Source organism: Arachis hypogaea, chromosome 12 (genome assembly GCF_003086295.3).
Source record: "Arachis hypogaea cultivar Tifrunner chromosome 12, arahy.Tifrunner.gnm2.J5K5, whole genome shotgun sequence".
NCBI lineage: Eukaryota > Viridiplantae > Streptophyta > Magnoliopsida > Fabales > Fabaceae > Arachis > Arachis hypogaea.
Window position 1 is genome coordinate 6,042,155 of NC_092047.1, and position 20,019 is coordinate 6,062,173.

At 33.8% G+C, this 20,019-nt stretch overlaps 1 protein-coding gene and 1 long non-coding RNA gene across 3 annotated transcripts; one reads left to right on the plus strand and one right to left on the minus strand.

Annotated features, from left to right (window-relative positions):
* Positions 1 to 874: 874 nt before the first annotated feature.
* Positions 875 to 3,504, minus strand: LOC112726578 (uncharacterized). Its single transcript, XM_025776009.2, has 3 exons — positions 2,692 to 3,504; positions 1,595 to 2,617; positions 875 to 1,488 (listed from the first exon to the last, which is right to left on the minus strand). The coding sequence occupies exons 1-3, from the start codon at positions 3,448 to 3,450 to the stop codon at positions 1,207 to 1,209; spliced, it is 2,064 nt and encodes a 687-aa protein (XP_025631794.1). The 5' UTR covers positions 3,451 to 3,504; the 3' UTR covers positions 875 to 1,206.
* Positions 3,505 to 11,520: 8,016 nt separating this feature from the next.
* LOC112726579 (uncharacterized) lies at positions 11,521 to 14,635 on the plus strand. 2 transcript variants are annotated; one of them, XR_011868212.1, is made up of 4 exons: positions 11,521 to 12,126; positions 12,206 to 12,313; positions 12,400 to 12,529; positions 14,489 to 14,635. It is a non-coding gene; the product is annotated as an uncharacterized lncRNA (long non-coding RNA). The 2 variants fall into 2 exon arrangements; XR_011868211.1 differs by having other exon boundaries at positions 12,206 to 12,309.
* Positions 14,636 to 20,019: the final 5,384 nt, after the last annotated feature.

Sequence of the window (20,019 nt, forward strand, 5' to 3'; positions counted from 1 at the left end):
TACTGAATTGAATTAAAGCCGAAAGAAAGTTTGAACAAAGTAGGATGGCTAATCTTCATTTGGCCCAACATAGCATCAAAATTATTGTTAATCTCATCATCATTCAGAGAATGGCAATTGCTGCTTCTAGTTTTTCCTTCATAGAACTGTTGACACTGGTAAAGTCTTGCCTTACAAAATATAATGAGAAAGACTAAGTGGAGAATCTCCTATAATAGAAGAAATTGTGTGCATCCACACTCAGTAAGATTGGATTTTGTACATATATAGTAAAAAACCTGACAAGAAAATTATTCAATACCAGAGAAGAAATTCCTTTTCTTTTTTGTTTGTTTACTTTGAATTTGGGATTATCCAGGTTCTTATACAAACAGATATCATCAAAAAAGAAATTATTCTACCAGATGATATCAAACTAATTTAATCATGATTAGTTTACCAACAATACAAAATAAGTGGTGAACCTTCAACCTGGTTAGGTAAGAAATATGAATAATGCAGATCTCATCAATGGATCTAGCAGTACATCAGAAAAATTGTGTAGATAATAAATTTTGAAGGATTTGAATGACAACAGAAGCAATAATTTTGAACAAGAGTGATCACTTGATCTCAATTTTAAACCAGAAAAGATTACGGAAAAATTTCTTACAATAAAGAATAAAATCATAAAAAAATCTACTATCTTCTACATTCTAATTAAAGGAAATACTTAATCTGCTATTTTTCAAAGGGAAAAATAGAAAATAAATTAAAAAAAAGAGTGAGAGACTATCCCATGCCACTGTTTCACAGTAACTTCCCAACTGTTTTATTTGCAAAACAAGATCATTCACAACATGAACTGATACTAAAAAGAAAATGAAAGCTTTCATGACTAACTAGACAGAATTGCTTGCATATTTGGGAAAGAGTAATCACCCAAATGTTAGTTCAAAAGAAACACTTTGGTTTTCAAAAGTATATACATTGTTCTATCTGACATATCTCTAAAAGAAAAGAAAAGAATAAACTATTCTACTTATTAGTTACTACATATGTTACAAAATTTGATACCTTCTATCTACCAATATGCAACAATAACTAACAAAGGCTATGGGATAAAAGGCATACAGATCACTACAACTTAGTGAGGAATATGAAAGAATATATTCACACATTAACAAACAAAATTCCAACATCCAATTTTAAAAAGGAACTAAAAAATTAATTCCTAAAGTGGGTCACAAGATTTCCATCCTTAATCATGATAGGGCCAACCTCCGATAGAAGGTCCAAGCACGGTGGTAGACATCTCTTTGGAAGCAGGAATTGAGCCATAGAATACCCTGATAGAAATTGTTCAGTGACATCAATAGGAGCAGTTTCAACATGGCAGGTTTTCATCTTCCACTCAAGATATTGTCGCATCGAGGATGGAACAAGATTCTCAGCTAAAGGCCCAAATGTCGACAGATGATCATAAGCTCTCTGATAAAGCAGAGTAACCTACATGATCCCACTCAAACAATTTAACAAATCAAGATTGACATCAATCAAATGCGCTAAGAAAAAATCAGCTGAGAAGCTAGATAACGATACATAGAGGATATACAGGTAATGATGATCGAACAGAACAGGAATGAGGAAAATTCCAGTCCAAGTCAGCAATCTGAGCGGATACTATCTCACGCAGCATCTTGGCACAGTTTACTGACAAGTCAATGGTGGCAGATGCCTTCTCAGCCTCAAGCGACAGTTTCAAGAACCAATGCGAAGCATCATTTAAGGCGTCGTTGGCAAGGCGATGGCCTTGGATGGTGGTGAAATCGCAGGAGAGAGCAACTTGGGTGGAGAGGGCTCCCAGGTTGAAGAGAACAGAGGCCTTCTCGAAATGGATGTTGTGCTGAGAAGAGTCCTGTTGTGGGTTGAATGCATTGTACCAAACAAAGATAGGTGGATTGGGTGAGGTAGTCATGGGGAACAAAGGCTCAATCATGCAAAGGCATTTCAAATAGAGGATGAGGCAGTCGCGGCGAACGGGTAGAGACAGGTCATCACGCTGAATTTCACTGCGCAATTTGTCTACCATTTTGAAAAGGCCTTCTACTCTGTTTGCCTCGCTCTCAGAGTATTTGAGGACAAAGTAATTGCGCAGGGGCTCGTAGAGATACAAGGGCTCACACTTCTTCAAAGGGAATGCCATAATATGTGACGAAGACGAAGATGGGGGGATTGCAAAATTTGTTGTATAAGGAGGAGGCATGTCCCATGGGTTAGCCACTAGCTTTCCACCATCCTTAATCTTGAAAGGGCTGTACTTAGAGAGGAGGAGGTCAAGGTATATTGGTTGTTGCTTGGCTCTCCACTGCTCTGCGCTGCTGCAAATCCCTCTAGCTAATTTTTGAGTGACAGATACTGCATCATGATCAAGAGGACAAGATTGGAGCAATGAGAATGTTTTAGGACGCTGAGATTTGGGTAGGATGGATGATCGCCTCTGACGAGCCTCCAGCCGAAAGAATTTCTTCTTCTGATGAAGATGAGTTATCCAGGTTTCGTCAAATGAGCAGACATGTTTGTGTGCAGCCGAATCACCTAGTATCAGATCATATGCTCTCTGATAATGCTTAGAAACCTACATCATCATCATCCTATTGAAAATCTAAAATGAAAAAATAAATGTAAAATCAATCAAGAGTAAAGATTGACCGATTTAAACGAAACGGCAATTAGATGTTGTTGGAGAGCGGAACTGGCGACGGCGGCGTTGTTATTGTCGTGGAGTTGTTGTTGGAGAGCGGGACCGACGTCGTGATTGTTGTTATTGTCGAGTTGTTGCTGTAATTTGAGCTCCGAAGCCTGAGCGGAGAAGACGCAGTGCAGCCACTCGGCGAAGAGGAGAGTCAAGTCGAGAGTGGCGGAGACATCCTTGGCAAAAACCTTCCAGAGTTTGAAGAAGAATTTGGCGGCGGCATTGAATGCGTCCATTGCAAGGTGACGGCCAAGGGGGGTGGTGCGGTCGCAAGAGGCCCCAATCTGGCTGCATACGGCGCCAAGGTTGAAGAGAACAGAAGCCTTCTCCAATTGGATGCTGTTGCGCTGCGAGGAGACCCCATTCTCATGCTCAGAGTTGAAGGCGTCGTACCAGACAAAGACAATGGGGTCAGAATCGGAGTCGGAGGAGATAGCGGTGAAGAGTGGCTCAACCATGCAAAGACATTTGAAGTAGTGGATGAGGCAGTCACGTTGCATGGGAAGGGAGAGGTCCCCTTGCTCGACCATGTCGCTGCGGCATTTGTTTAGGGTTTCCAGAACGCTTTCAACTTTCTGTGCATCGCTCTCTGAATATTTTCTCGCTACCAAGTCGCGTAACGGCCGGTACAGATCCACCGGATCACTCTTCTTCAATGGGATTGATAGAACCCTTTCCGGGTTCGGGTTCAACAGCCCCGGATAATTGTTGCTCATGGTGACGGTGTCTGACGATATGATCAGGACGACGAAGCAGAAAATCTACGAAAATGGAATCATACATCTAATATATGCGCGCAAAGTGTCGGATACTGTGATTTATTTTCAATGTAAAAAATAACAAAATTTTAAAATAAATCTCACTATTTTACTTTTATTACAATAATTAAAATAAAAAAATAAATAGGTCATTTGTTAGTAAATGATTTAATAATAATAATAAGGTAAAGTACTGTATTCTTCCTCAACGTTTTGGAAAAATCTTAAGTTTGATCCTTAATATTTTAATTATTTTATTTTTATTTTAAAATATTTAAAGTGATATTAATGTTATTTTATTATTCACTAATATTTAATGAAATTGATGTATTATTAATAATATTTTTGTTAAAATTATATTTACTAAATTTTTTTTTTATCCTTTTAACAAGTTCAAATCTCATTTTGCTACTTTTTTCTTCTTCCTCCTCAAACTCCTTTTGAAGAATTAATAATATAAAAGAGAAAAAAAAGAAGGAAATAGAAGAATAAAATTTGGATTTGAGAAAGTGAAGGCAGGAGAAGAAAGTTGAGCAAACATAGTTCTAACAAAAACATTATTAACAGTACATCAATTTTGTTAATTATTTGTGATAAATTTGATGGTATCGATGTCATTTTAAACATTTTAAAATAAAAATAAGACAATTAAAATATTAAAAATCAAAATAGAATTCATCGAGACATTAAGAACTAAAACAGTACTTTATCCTAATAATTATAATGTGTACATTTATGAATAGAAATGTATAAATACAACTATCATGACAAAGATATACCAATATAAAATATTAACAACCAAGAGTGAAGAGTGATACAATGAGACTACAGTACAAGCTAAGAAATGATGTAATATAGCTAGGTAAAGCAAAAACCTTGGTACATAAGGTAAAGCTCAATAAGATCATCAGGTACATGAATAGGATTCTCACTAATGTATTTGAGGAAATTAGATGTATTATCTATACAATCACTTAGAAAGATTGCCCTTTCTCAAATTAGACAAGTCTAGAGTGCGAAACAAGTGAAGTTCTTGGATGAGAGTGAAGTTCAGTGATCATTCGACAATTTTCATCACTAAAATGACTGATAACCATATGAAATGTCCCCTCCCTGCGTGCAATTGAAAAAGAATAATGTAAATAAGGAATATTTAGGCAACATAAACAGAAATAAATACACCATAAATGTAGCATAAAGAAGGATCACCTGCTTGGTTCAACCAATTCAAGAATTCGAGATATGATGGCTGATCGAATAGTATAAAAAAAAAAAAAAAACTCATCTTATAAACTTCTCACCCAGCTAATTGATCTCTGAATCTGTTTAGCATAGGCTTGCAAATAATGGGATATAATATAAAGGAAACAGTGGAACGAACACATCCATATCTTATAAGTATGTCAATGATCACATGACTCACCTAACGATAATGCCTAAATCTGATACCCAAGAAAACAAAACAATGCATATGATATATATATATATATATATATATATATATATATATATATATATATATATATATATATATATAAACATGTTAGGTAATAATCGATTGATGGAACAATGAAGGTACGCGATATCAGGACCAAAAAAATGCATTCAACCAAATTGCTTCGATTAAATTTGAATATCAACTAACAAGTAAAGTGACATCAGAAGAAAAATTACTCTACCGGATGACATCAAACTCATTTAATCATGAATAGTCATCTATCAACAATACAAAATGAGAAGTAAACCTTCAACCAGGTTAGGTAAAAAAACCACATGATCAGATGATACGGAAAATTGGGTCAACAAAATCAGAAAAATTGGAAAAAAAAGAGAATTAACAATAAATTGCATCATCAGGAAACTCTGCAGATACAAACAATAAATTTAGAAAGATTTGAGTAACAACAGAAGCAATAGTTTTAAACAACAATAATTAATTGATCTCAAACAAGAAAAAAAAAAAACGAGGACATTTGTTAGAATGAAAAAACATAACCACAAAAAGATGTACTTTCTTTCACATTCCAGTCAAAGAAAATAGAATCTACTATTTTGCAAGGGAAAAATAGAAAATAAATTAGAGAAAGAATGAGCGATCATACCTTGTCACAGTTTCACAATAACTTCAAAATTGCTTTATTTGGAAAACAGCATTTAAGAGCGTTAGGAGGGTTTTTATCTGTCTTTAGGCATAAAATAACGAGAAAAAAATATATATAAAATCGCAAAAAATCGTGAAAGAAAATCGAGAGACTTGAATCAGGTTAAGTGCATAAAGAATAAAAACAGAGAAATTTTGGTTCAAGATGAGAAGATCAATAAAAGGTGGGAGAGCTAGTTCTACGAGTTATTTAATAATGAACAGAAAATTCTTCCGAGCCTTGGTCGGTTATGCACGAAAAAAGAAGATCAAAACTTCGACTAATATCGAAGGATTCGAGACTTCGAGGTAAAAAGCTCTAAAACAGATGAAAAATAACAGGGCAATAGGACCCGATAATATCCCAATTGAAGTTTGGAAAGGTCTTAGAGGAAAAGACATCAGTTGGTTAACCAAGCTTTTTAATGAGATTTTAAGGTCAAAGAAGATGCCAGATAAGTGGAGAAATAGCACATTAGTATCTATCTACAAGAATAAGGGGGATATACAGAGTTGTGGAAACTATAGAAGGATCAAGCTAATGAGCCATACCACGAAGTTATGAAAAATGGTGATAGAACGGAAGCTAAGACAAGAGACACAAGTAATAGAGAACTAATTTAGTTTTACACCAGGAAAATCCACCACTGAAGCTACATATCTGTTAAGAAGGATGATAGAGAGGTATCGTAGTAACAAAAGGGACCTACATATAGTATTTATTGATTTGAAAAAAACATACAATAGGGTACCAAGAGAGGTCTTATAGAAGGTTTTGGAAAGGAAAAAAAAAGTAAGATATCATATATTCGCGTAATTAAAGACATGTATGATGAGACTAGAACTAGTGTGAAGAATCAAGGTGGTGTGATAGAGGAATTTTCTATTGGTATATGATTACATCAAGGATCATCCTTAAGTAGTCCATACATTTTCACATTAGTTTTGGAAGTACTCACAGAGTATATCCAAGAGCCTGTGCTACGATTTATGCTTTTTGCCAATGATATCGTCCTTATAGGATAGTCAAAGAAAGACCCAAAAAAGAAGTTGGATTTATGAAAAAAAGTTCTAGAAGTGTATGGTCTGCGCATAAGCCGTAGCAAAACGGAATATATGGAATGTAAGTTCGACTGCTGAAGGAAAAACTCTAATACAGAAGTGAAGATCGGAGAAAACATCATACAAAAAGTTAAAAGTTTTAAGTATTTTAGATGCATCATATAGGATAATTGAGAGATTGAACAAGATGTAAATCATAAGATTCAAGCACATTGGTCAAAATGACAGAGTGCGTATGGTTTTATGTGACAAAAATATGTCTTTAAAAACTGCTATCAGACTGGATATATTTTATGGTATAGAGTGTTGTGTGGCTAAATGGGAGCACGGACATAAGTTAACTGTAGCAGAGATGAAAATGTTGAGATGGATGAGTAGTTATACACGATTGGATAGAATAAGGAATGGAGATATAAGAGAGAGGGGGGGGGAGAGAGAGTTGGAGTAGTACTTATTGTGAAAAAGATGGTAGAATCGCATCTCAAGTGGTTTAGACATGTGAAAAGAAGATCGACAAAAGTTGGATAAGATGAAAGATGGATAAAGGGAAAAAGACAGAGAAAGACCTAGAATGACCATCTATAAAATGATCAAACAAGATTTACATATAAACGATTTCTCTATAAACATAATACATGATAGAACTCAACTGTATCATTTGATTTATGTAGCTAATCATACCTAATAAGACAAAACTTTGTTGTTATTGTTGTTGGAAAACAACATTCACATTTACCAAAATATATGCATATTTGTTGCTCTATCAGTAGTATCTCTAAGATAAAAGAAAAGACTAAACTACTCTCCTTATTACATATGTCACGAAATCTGGTATGTTCTACCTACCAATATGCGACAAAAACTAACAATGGCTACGAGATCAGAGGCATACAAATTGGCGAGGAATATGCAGGAATATATTCACATACTGACACATATCGACCGACAAAATTATGAGGATAATATATTCACAAAGAGTTTAGCATCAACGAACAATTTCAACACCCAACTTAAAAAATAAAAAATAAGTTCATGCATATATTTGAGTTCATGCATGAATAAAAAAAAAACAATTTTTCCCTTTTTGAGGATGTAAGAAATTGCTAAAGGAATTTGAAAACGGCAAATTTTTTTAGTCATATATCAAAACAAATATTGAGTATTTGCAAGCATATAATTTGACAATTTTCCATGCTTACATATAATTACAACAGAAAATCCTCAAGATTCAACCTCAAGTAAGACTGGAAGTCTGAAAGTGAGTCAAATCAGCTCATAAGTCAGTTCGAACTCGACTCGTTAACAGTTTGATAAGCTAAATTCGTGAACTGGTGAGCCAAGTTTGAGCCTGAAATTAAACTTATAAATTAAATGAGTCGAATTTGAGTTTGAATAAGCTCAACTCGTAAGCTGGTTCGATTATATATATAATTATTAATACACATATCCTATATGCATTTAATATATACTTTTAATATTATATATATATTAATGATCTTAATTATTTAAAATTTTATATTTTTATATATAATTTTGATGTAAGACATAAATAAAAAAATTATAATTTATTGATATAGAATTATAAAGTATATTCCTATTATTTGAGCTATGAACTCGAGCCAGCTCGTGAACTTTCGGTGAGCCGAACTTGAGTTTAAGAAATAGACTCGATTGTTAATGAAACGTGAGCCAAACTCAATTTTTATGAGCCAAATTTGAACTTGGTTTAACTCAGTTCAACTCGACTCACTTGCAATCCTACCGAGTTAAACCCCAAAGTAGTCCCTGAGATTCACAAAATGCACCGATTTAGTCCCTGACTTTCTAATTGCACTAATTAAGTCCTCCAGATTGAAAAAAATGCATCAACGTGGTCCCTCTCATATTTTCCGGTCATGTTCGTTGTCGGCGAGAGTGATGTGGCGAATGAGTGCTGGCTGATGTGGCAAATGAAAATTTTTATGACCCAATTTGGTCCCTGACCCCTTTTTAAACCCTAACTCACAAGTAGCATAGCAGTTCTTCGTCACCTACCTTCTTTCCTGGTCATGGAAGCACATCTCCCTTAATTCATCATCAGTGGTCAGAGCTCTCAATCCAACTTCCAAGCTCCTCTCCGGAACCAACCACCAGCACTCAACTACCTTGTCATATCCCAACTCCTTAAAATAGTTCCTGATGAAGAAGACATCAAGTGTATCCTCATCTAAATCTCCTAAGCAAGCTCTATTGTCAGGTGAGTAAACTAACTTTCCATCACCATTCTTCTTAAACGTTCCACCATGATGGAACATTATATCCAGCAACTTTTCCATCTGTAATGAAAAAAAAAATATACAACATTATTACTAACATATCGCATCAGCAAACAACAACAGATCATATTCCAAAAAACCCTAACTAACAACTACTTCAGTCACTATACCATTATAGAAATGCCCATATTTTTTGTTTGAAAACAGAGCATTCCGATAACCCCTACCCGCACCACCCAATGCAAAAACCCTAGCTACTAACATAGTATCCATGGTTTCCCATCAATCTACACCAATTTTCCAAGTAAAATCCATAACGATGGATACCTTACCACTATGTAAAACAGAACAAGACTATCTAATATACTGCATGCCTACCTCTGTCACAGGGGATTTCACGCAGAATCTTTGCTCATTCCTTCACCGATCTTCAGCCAACATTGACCAGGTTCCTCTGAATTCCAAATTGTTTCACTCCGAAAATCCACACCAGGGCTCTCCAATATCAGGGTTTGGTGCTTTCAGTTCAAGGGAAAATGAAGAAGACGAAGTGATCTTTGAATATTGGGGGAGGAGGGTTTGAACGTTTTGTACATGCTTACTTGAAACGGTGTCGTCTATTAGTGGGTTTAGCGCCAAAACCCAACACGACGACGTTTTACACTCCTCCAGCGTGGCACTCATTCACCACGTCACTCCCGCCGGCAACGAACATGACCGGAAAATATGAGGGGGACCATGTTGATGCATTTTTTTTAATCTGGAGGACTTAATTAGTGCAATTAAAAAGTCAGGGACTAAATCGATGCATTTTGTGAATCTCAGGGACCACTTTGAAGTTTAACTCCAATCCTACCTCCAAGCTCCCTATAAATACCCACCCTCTACTGGCTCCCTTGCTTAAGTATTGAGTATTGGAGTCCATTCAGGCACCTCTTGTTCTTCTGGGCCACAACATGGAGCTAGCACTTCCAAAATTTTTCAGATAACCAAAGTCAAGAATATCATCAATGGATACAGCATTACATCAAGAAAATAGCGTAAATACAAACAATAAAATTAAAAGGATTATCATCAATGGATACAGCAGCACATCAAGAAAATAGTGTAAATACAAACAATAAAATTAAAAGGATTTGAGTAAAACAAAAGCAATGGTTTTAAACAAGAATAATTAATTGATCTCAAACAAGAAAACCATAAGAGGACATTCCTTAGAATCAAAGAACATAACTAATAAAGACGTACTTTTTTTACATTCCAGTGAATTTATTACTTAATTAATCACGGTCAGATCGAATTTTATAACTCAAAAATATTTACTGAGTCCAAATATCACATTTAAATTATTAAATTATCATTATTAAAATTTTTAATTATTTTTATCTATATTTAATTTATTCTTTAATTAATTACGGTTTGATCGGATTTTATAAACATAGCTAAACTTTTATCTTCCAAAAAATTCATAGACTTTCAATGACAATTTGATAAGGGCCAAACCAAATATTCATGCCTCACTTTTCTATAGAAATTAACACTCATAATAACTAAAACTATTCACATCAAATTCTCCTCTTAACACACATATATATATATATAAGCCAATATTCCGTACACTTCTGCCAAATAGTGTACCTAATTTAAATTAAAAGTAGTTAAACATCTTATTTTATATATTATATAGCAGAAAATAACAATCTTAGTTGGAAGCCACTCAGACATTTAAAACATAAAGATGTTTTTTAGTAATTAAAATTTAATATACATAATTGATTAAATTGTGTTATTTTTGTTAAAATTAGATCAAATAAATTAATTTGGCCAAAATATCAATGAACTAAATCTTGAATCAGTCTAAATTAATATTTTTTTATAGAAAATGACTAAAATAATCTTATTATGTATATATAATGAGTATTTTAATCATTTTTTATATAAAAATATTGTAGTTATTTTTTACTAGCGGCTCAACAGACACAGTAGTGTCTGTTCAGCTACTTTTCTATTGTTTTAAAAAATTAATTTTTATATTTTATTTTTTAAATTATAAATTTCATAAAATAATTTAAAAATTAAGAATAAAAAATATTTCAAAAATAGATATAAAAATTTTTAGAAGTTATTTATGTAAGACCCTAAATTTTTAAAAGTTATTAATAAATTATTATGATGTATTATATTTATTTAAGACTATATTTTAGATATTTTTATATAAAAATTGAGTAAACTCTTATTTATTATTTAGAGTTCTTATAATTTAAAAATAATGAGTATTTTATATGCCTTAATTTTAATATATAAATTTTTAACCTTATTTTATAAATAAAAGAGAATTAATTTACTTATCTCTAATTTTTATTAAATTAGTATTTAATTAAAAATAATTTACAGATTAATAATTAAAAGATATTTTTAAAAATAGATACTTTATACTTAATTTGGTTTTTAATTATTATTTTATCTTTTTTATTTATTTTATAAAATTACATTATTACCCCTATCTTTATTAAAATTTCCTAATCTACCTCAAATCCTAACTAAATAACACCCCCATCCCGCACACGTGACACTCACTCTCTCACACCCCCCTCACTCACGGTCACACAGGCACACACCCACTAAACACGCAAACAATAACACAGCAACTTAGAAAGAAGAAAGAAGGAAGAAATGAAAGAATAAAGGGGAAAAGGGGAGGGGGCTGCGGAGAAGGAGAGGAGGAGAAGAGGGAGTCGTGATAGGGGAGAAGAGAAGAGGAGGGAGACGCACCGGAGCTGGTGGGCCTCGCCGCCGCTGACGCCACGCCGTCGCGAGACTAGAGGAGAGGGAGATAGAGCGCGACCTTGAGAGAGAGGAGTGGTCATCGTCACTGAAGAGGAGCCGCACTGCCACTGCACCACGCCTCGCCGCCACCATCGCGTCATCGCCGCCAGCTTCATCGGATCTCTGCCGCCGAACCCGTTCATGCTGCCGCCGTTGGAATCGCGAACAGGGGAGGGTGAAGATGCGCGAAAGGGGGCGTCGCGGAGTTGCCGTCGCCATCGTATTGCTGGGCTCGCCGTCGTCGCGTCTGGGTGGCTGTTGCGCCGCCGTTCATCACTGCCCAGTCACCGTCGAAGCTTTGCGTCGCCGTTCTGACCGTCAGAAACCGCCGGTGGAGCCACTGTCTTCTTGGTAAGCGTTATCGTCTCTGAAACCTTTGAAATCAGTTTTCTGTCAGCCTATTAGAGTAACTGAGATGATGTTAATGTAGGGCTGAGTTGTGGTTCTTGCATGCTGAGTTCAGTAGCCGTGCATGCGACATCAAGCTGCCGCGTCGTCAACGGAGTCGCCGCCGTTCCGTTTTCTCGGATACTCGTAGGTTCAGTAAGCCTTTCCCTGTTCCGATTTCTTTTAGTCACTATTCTGTGATATGTTTCTAAGGTCCTTGCAAAGTTAATGCTTTAGGTTTGAGTTCGGTTCTTGCTTGCCATGATTAAAGTTGCTGTGGTTGAGGCTGTGTTGTTGAGGGCTGTGAGAAAAAGAGTTTCTGTCGCGTGAAAAAGAGTTTCTGTCGCGTGGTTAAATCGTAATCGAGGTAGGGGTTTTTTTTATACAAACTAATTTATTTTAAATTGGAATTGTTTTAAATAGATATGACTTGCTAAATGTATCTCTGGTGATTATGTAAGTCTTATGCATGATCTGATTTGTCTTGGATGAATATGGTTGTCTGTTGAATTGAAATAATGTCTGATTTCGTTAAATGGAGGTTTCTGATTGTTTTGATTTGAAATGATCTTTAATATTTGAAAGTTTGAATTCGGTCTTATTGGAAATTGATTTGGTCTTGAACCCATTAGAAAGGGGTTGCGGAAAGGGTTGGTTGGGACCCGAAAAGGGTGGCAAAGTCCAAGTTTTAGGGGAGATGCTGCCAAATTTTTATGAAAATTAAGATTCTGTTTTAAAATATGATTTAGAAAAAGAATGAATTTGAGAGGTTCCATTGCTTGGTTCTTGATTTATTAAGAAATAGATATTTCGAATTTAATCTGTTTACAGGAAGTTTATGTTTAAGATTGATTTAAATATGAAAGAACCTCTGTTTTAAAGTTTTACTAAAGAAGTACTTTTGGGAGAATTTTTAGTGAATTTTAGAAGAAATTGAACCTTGAGTAATTAAGTTCGTTTTTCTTTTAAAGTACTTTTTAAATTTTGATTTAGCAAGATTAAACAATTCCGGGCCTTTGGGAAGGTTACCGGTTTAAGAATGAAATGGAATTGATTTGGAACTTAGTATTTTAAACATGTTTTGGTTTTTGTTTTAAGTCTCTATCTCAATTGACTTCAAATTAAGTAACTATGATTTTAGAGATTTCTAAAGAATTTAAGAAACGATGTAGGCTATTCTTCCATAGAGTCTTGAGTCTTTGCCAAGGTTATTAATTGACAACTCTAATTTAAAATAGTTTAACGGATGATTTAAAAAGCAAAAGATTTGTGTCTTTTTAAAGAGGATTGATTTTAAAAGAAAAATGGAATATGAATTTGGAACAATTGAGATATGAGGATTCTGAATTTTGAAACAAAAATGAGTTTGTTTTTCTGGTTTTAAAGAAAAAAGTGACTTGTGGCTTGAATGATAATTGATTTGATATGAATTGTAATGAAGTGCGGAAATGATGATGAATAAATGAATATGTGGCATTTGCACTTCTTTTATCTGAGATACGAGTTTCCTTGGGTAAAGTACCGTGGCTTGCCACCACGTGTTTCAGATTGAGACTCGATACTCTGTTGACCCTACAACGTAAGGGTGACCGGGCACTTATAAATTTCCGGGAATGGTACCCCCATTGAGCGATTTGATATATATATTAGAAAAAGCTATGCATAGACTCATGGGGATGCGCGTCGGGGGACAATCCAAGGGTTTAGCAAACCGGACTTGTCGAGTTGGCTTGATAACTGACAGATGAGACTCATCAGCCATAGGGCAGGCATTCATCATATGCATCTATGTGACATTGTTTGGGTGTGTATATTGTAATTGGTTTGCCTATGTGTATAATTATGTCTAATTGCTAATTGCTCTATTTGATGTAATTGCTTGATTGTGCTTAAATATTCCTACTTGTGTTTGTGACTGAAAATTGGTTGGATTGACTGTTGTTTGAATTGTTTGGGCCTAGGGTCGTGATTGGTTATGAGATGTGTCGAAGGCCGTGCTTGGTGTGTGTTTTTGGTTTAGAAAAGTATGAAAAACTAAACTGGTTCAGCATAGACTTAATGAACCTATGCTTGGAACAGTTTGGTCATTCCTGCTGTCTAAAAAAAACTTTTAAGAAGGCTTTTGGATTTCTGAGAAATTAATAGCTTTTTCTTTTAGAAAGGATTTCGCATTTTGAATATTAAATCTTTGGCTTTTGAAAAGAAGCATAAGGCGGTTATTAATCATTGTACTTTAAAAACAGTTTTATTTTCATATCTTTTTATAGCAATTCTGTAATCCTATAGTGAGAACCCTTTCGATGATGATGTTCTCACTCCCCTACAGGTCTTTTCTTTTTAGGTTATGGACGACGAAGTTCGGAAGATCTTAGTTAATTCGTTTCTGTTTAAATGCTATGTTGTGTTGTATTAGTTACTTTTTTTCCCTCGCCTTTATTCTTACAAGTTTTTATAAGAGGGATAGGAATTTGATTATGTAATGTTTGTAAAATTAATTTTATGTATATATATTTATATGTATCCTTTGTAAGTATTGATATTCGTATGGATGTATGTTACTTGTTAAAAAAATCCTTTGAGCGGTTATACGATTTAAGTTTTAAACAGGCTCATATTTCAGTATTAAATATTATAAGAGTCGTCGTAACACTCGAATTATCAGAGTGGCGTAGCCGGAAGCGTGACATTCTGATAGTTAAGGTGTTATATTATGGTATCAGAGCGGTCTTTCCTGTAGAGCATGAGGAATGGACCGACTATACTTCAATTGCATACGCTGAGCGTTTGTCATGTAATAGGTCTCGTTCAGATAACGAGAATTAGAACTTTATGCACATGACGGTTTATTGATTAACTCCATTAGTCTTGCATTGTATAATTCCTGGTATTAAGTTTGGCCGGCTTAACACTAGTAAATTATGTATATGAAAGTACCAATGGGTTATCATAGACGATATGCGAGTCATAAATAACGCGAGTCGCGAGTTTTGAGAACGTTAGAGTTTTGTATAAGATTATTAACTAGTGAAAAAGTATAAGATGAGGTATACGTTATTTAGAGTGAATATCGTACCTTTCAAGTAGTTAAAGTTTTGTATTTATAGAGATGTGTTATAAGCAGTTATTTAACAAGTCTAGTATTCCGAAATTGTTAAGAATGTCAGCCTAATTTTGTGATAACTGTTCCTGAATATATTCAAATGATTCTATTATAATTGAGATTCTCTCTAACTAAATATAAGTTACCTTTATTATTTCACTTGGATTCTGATTTATAAGTATAAGTCACTTAATAAAACAAGACTCTGTTGTTTTTATTGTTAAAAAACAACATTCACATTTACCAAAATATATGCATATTTATTGCTCTATCAGTCGTATCTCTAAGATAAAAGAAAAGACTAAACTACTCTCCTTAATACATATGTCATGAAATCTTGTACGTTCTACCTACTAATTTGCGACAAAAACTAACTATAGCTACGAGATCAGAGGCATACAAATTGGTGAGGAATATGGAGGAATATATTTACACACTGACACAGACGAAATTATGAGAATAATATATTCACAAAGAGTTTAGCATCAACGAGCAATTTCAACACCCAACTTAAAAAATAAAAAATAAATTAATGCATATATTTAAGTTCATGCATAAATATAAATACAATTTTTCCCTTTTTGATAATGAACCACATTTTGAGGATGAAAGAAATTGCTAAAGGAATTTGAAAACGGCAACTTTTTTAGTGTCATATATCAAAACAAATATTGAGTATATGCAAGCATATAAGTTGACAATTTTCCATGCTTACATATAATTACAACAGAAAGTCCCAAAGATCCAACCTCCAAGTTCCCTATAAATACCCACCCTCTACTGGTTCCCTTGCTTAAGTATTGAGTATTGGAGTCCATTGAGGTACCTCTTGCTCGTCTGAGCCACGACATAGAGCTAGCACTCCCAAAATTTGTCAGATAACCAAAGTCAAGAATATCATCAATGGATACAACAGCACATCAAGAAAATAGCATAAATACAAAATAATTAATCACAGTTTGACCGAATTTTATAAATATGATTAGACTTTTACTTTTTAAAAAGTTCATAAACTTTCAATAATAAATGCCAAACCAAATATTCATATCTCATTTTTCTAAAGAAATTAACACTCATTATAATTGAAATTATTCACATCAAACGCATTATCTCCTCTTAACACCTTCCATTGACATCTTTTCTTTGTTACACAAAACAATACCCTCTCCTCATATATAATAAGAACAACGCATTATCTCCTCTTAACACCTTCCATTGACATCTTTTCTTTGTTACACAAAACAATACCCTCTCCTCATATATAATAAGGGTGTTCTTGTGTGAGTGACCGACTCCAAAGTATAGCGCGTTTTTTTATGCTCGGACTCGCTTTTTCTTTGACAAGAAGAATGATACGTCGGTTTTCTCCAAGAACGGCGGGGTGGTGGGCACCTACAAAGACACTCCAACGCTCAAGTTAGTAAGAATAAGAGATAAATATGAAGATGAATAACGTGACCTAGTGACTCACTTATATTTATAAAGTTGTGTTTAGAACGGTTTACAAGTATTTCCAAAACTACTTTGTGGAGCTTTACCTAATAACTGTGTAAGGTGACCTTGTTTAGAGAAATTTGCAAATAGATTCCTGTGCAGATTTGGGTTGACATGTAGTTGTTTGATTTTAACACGTACTTCCTGTACTCCTCATACAGGATGTGTTTATTTAGTTTTAATAAGATTTCGATTTATAGTTTTACCTTATAGCCAACGGATCAAAGGGTATTGTAGTTATTTTTTATAAAAAAAATATTAATTTATATCGATTTAAAATTTGGTTCATCGATTTTTTAGTCAAATTAATTTGTTCGATTTAATTAATTATATAAATTAAATATTAATTATTAAAAAATATCTTAAAAAAAAGATGTTTTAAGCATGAGTCATCCTAATTTACATCCCTTCATTTTTATCCATGTATATTACCTTTCTTTGATAAAATTAAAGTCACTTGCTACCTCACTGCTGTCATGTTGCTTTCCTCTCATAATCGGTGCCGACATCATCATCGACCATGCTGCCGTCAACGGCCTCAATATCACCTTTGAGGTTCCCACATGCATGATGTCGTCGTTGTCCTTGTCGTCGTTACCCTCGCCCTCGCTAACTGGCCTCGTCTATCTCAGCCTTGTCCCTGTCCCGCTTCGGGCTCCACCTCCATATCTCACCCTCCGCCGCGATGCTGCGCATGATAAAAAAGTTGTAACTAGGTCGAAACATCAATGTGAAATTGTTACCTACATTAATTTTTTTAGTGGAAGTACATAAGGAGTACATAGTATATAAAATGTAATAACTCATATATCTTTTAAAGGGAATTTTTTTCATTTTCTTTAATAATGAGAAGAACTTATTATATCAAACATGTGTTTATTCCTCGTCAACATGGATGTTTTTGCCAATGTGTTTGATAAAGCTGATCTCCGGATCAATATGTGCTTTGGAATGCAGCTGAGGCCCTAGATTTTTTAAGAAAATCTCATGTCCTAAGTTGTTCAAGTTGTAATGTTGATGGTTTGATGAATCAGAATGAATTAAGAGAGAGAAAAATAAGTTCTTCTCATTGTTGAAGAGAATGAAAAAAATCTCCTTTAAAAGATATCTGTTGAATTATTACACTTTATATACTATGTACTCTTTATGTACTCTCACTAAAAAAATTACAACAAATAAGACTACATCTACTATTTATAAAAAAAATAATTTAAATAACAAAAGTTACAAGAACTTATTATATCAAACATGTGTTTACTTCTCGTCAACATGGATGTTTTTGCCAATGTAATTTTAGAGGACAAGCACGATGCTTGCATATGTGTTCCGGACACCATCCAAGATATAGACTTATTTGTTGTAAGAAGAGTAAGAATGACATCAAAGTTTCACTGCATTTTGTAAGAACAAATCTAATGAATGAAAATAAGGACATTAATGTGACATATTCCTGACTAATTGTTTCAAATTTGGCACCCATTACTGACTTGATAATATTTCATGATTCACATTATAAGTGTGAGTGTGTATGTATAAAGGCGGAAAAAGGTCACCAGAGTCTAATGTGTAACAATACATATAGTCAACCTGAAAACAGAGGCCCCCATGGTACACAATGCTATCTTTGCTCTTTGGCTCCTATCCCCGTGCTTACGTGTAGTAACAGAAGTGATGTGAGATCATTAACATATTTGAATACTGCATATTCAGTTATTCACCAATAGTAAAAAAGCTAAACATTCTACTTTTTTTTAATGAGAGTACATAGGGAGTACGTATATAAAGTGTAATAACTCAACAAATATCTTTTAATGGAAATTTTTTTCATTCTCTTCAACAATGAGAAAACTTATTTTTCTTTCTTTCTTAATCCTTCTAATTCATCAAACCATCAACATCACAACTTAAATAGTTTAGAGCATGAGATTTCTTTCAGTTTTTTTTTTCCTCCCTAATGCATATTGTGCAAATGCCTCATTATTGGAAATCACACCAATCACACGTGTCCTGGCATAAGACTTGATTTCAGAAATATTATATCAAACATGTTTTTTCCAGTTGTCAACTTGGAAGCTTTTGCTTACAATGTGTTTGATGAGACCGATCTCGAACCTTTAACGGATCAGTATGTGTGCTTTGGAATTGGGCTAAGTTCGAGATTTCTAAAAAAAATCTCATATCCTAAATTATTCAAGCTGTGATATTGATGATTTGATGAACCAAAATGAATTAAGAGAGAGAAAAATAAGTTCTTCTCATTGTTAAAGAGAATGAAAAAAATTCTCCTATCTGCTGAATTATTATACTTTATATTGTATGTACTCCTTATGTACTCCCACTAAAAAAATTACAATAAATAAGGCTATATTTACTATTGATAAAAAAAATAATCTAAATAACAAAAGTTACAAGTTAAATACAAACAGATAGAGAAAGTAAAAGAATGGATTTGACTTAGATCAAAACCTCATATTTAAATATTTACTGTTTTAGATCAAAGGTATAAATCTTCATTGTTAAGTTACCATGATGTGTTTTTGTTGTGACTCATGGTGGCTGCAATTTAAGAGAAATACAACTCTCTTTCTCTCTCTAAATCTTTTTTTCAAATGTTTGAATATATAAAATTGTTATCTATTTATGGGATGAAAGTATTGTCCCTTTTTTTTCTTGACATTGTAGCTACTTCAATGTGCAATAAATGTAGCATGTACTGCACTCGTGTGTTACATTGTTAGTAGTTATTTGAAAATAACTAACTTGATGGAAGTTAGTTTTCAGAGAAAGAAAATCAGAATTCTAGTTTTTCTTTTTGCCAATGAAATTCCTCTTCTCCTTTCACCCATTAAGTAAAGTCTTGAAGAAGGAATGAAAAAGACAAAAGGATGGATAGATTAGCAAATTCTCCGAATAAACTCCAATCAATAAATCGGGTTAGTAGCTCTATCAATTCCTATTTGTGAGAAAAATAAATTTCAAAATTTTTATGACATGAATGGTGGTTTTAGAATGTATCATTGACACTATATTAAACTTGCATATTTTTGTGATAGGAGCCCTGCAGATTCTGGGTTCTAACATTTCCAAAGCTTCTTGACAAAAAAATAATTACTTTCTCTTTTAATTTGCTTTTTTTTTTCTTTTCCAGAGTTTTGCCTTTGGCTCTAAAGCATCCCGGTTTTCATCTTTTTCCAATGGTTGAAAGTTGAAACTTGGAACAAAGTCAATTTTGTTTATCTATACTACTCTTTTCTTAGTTTGAT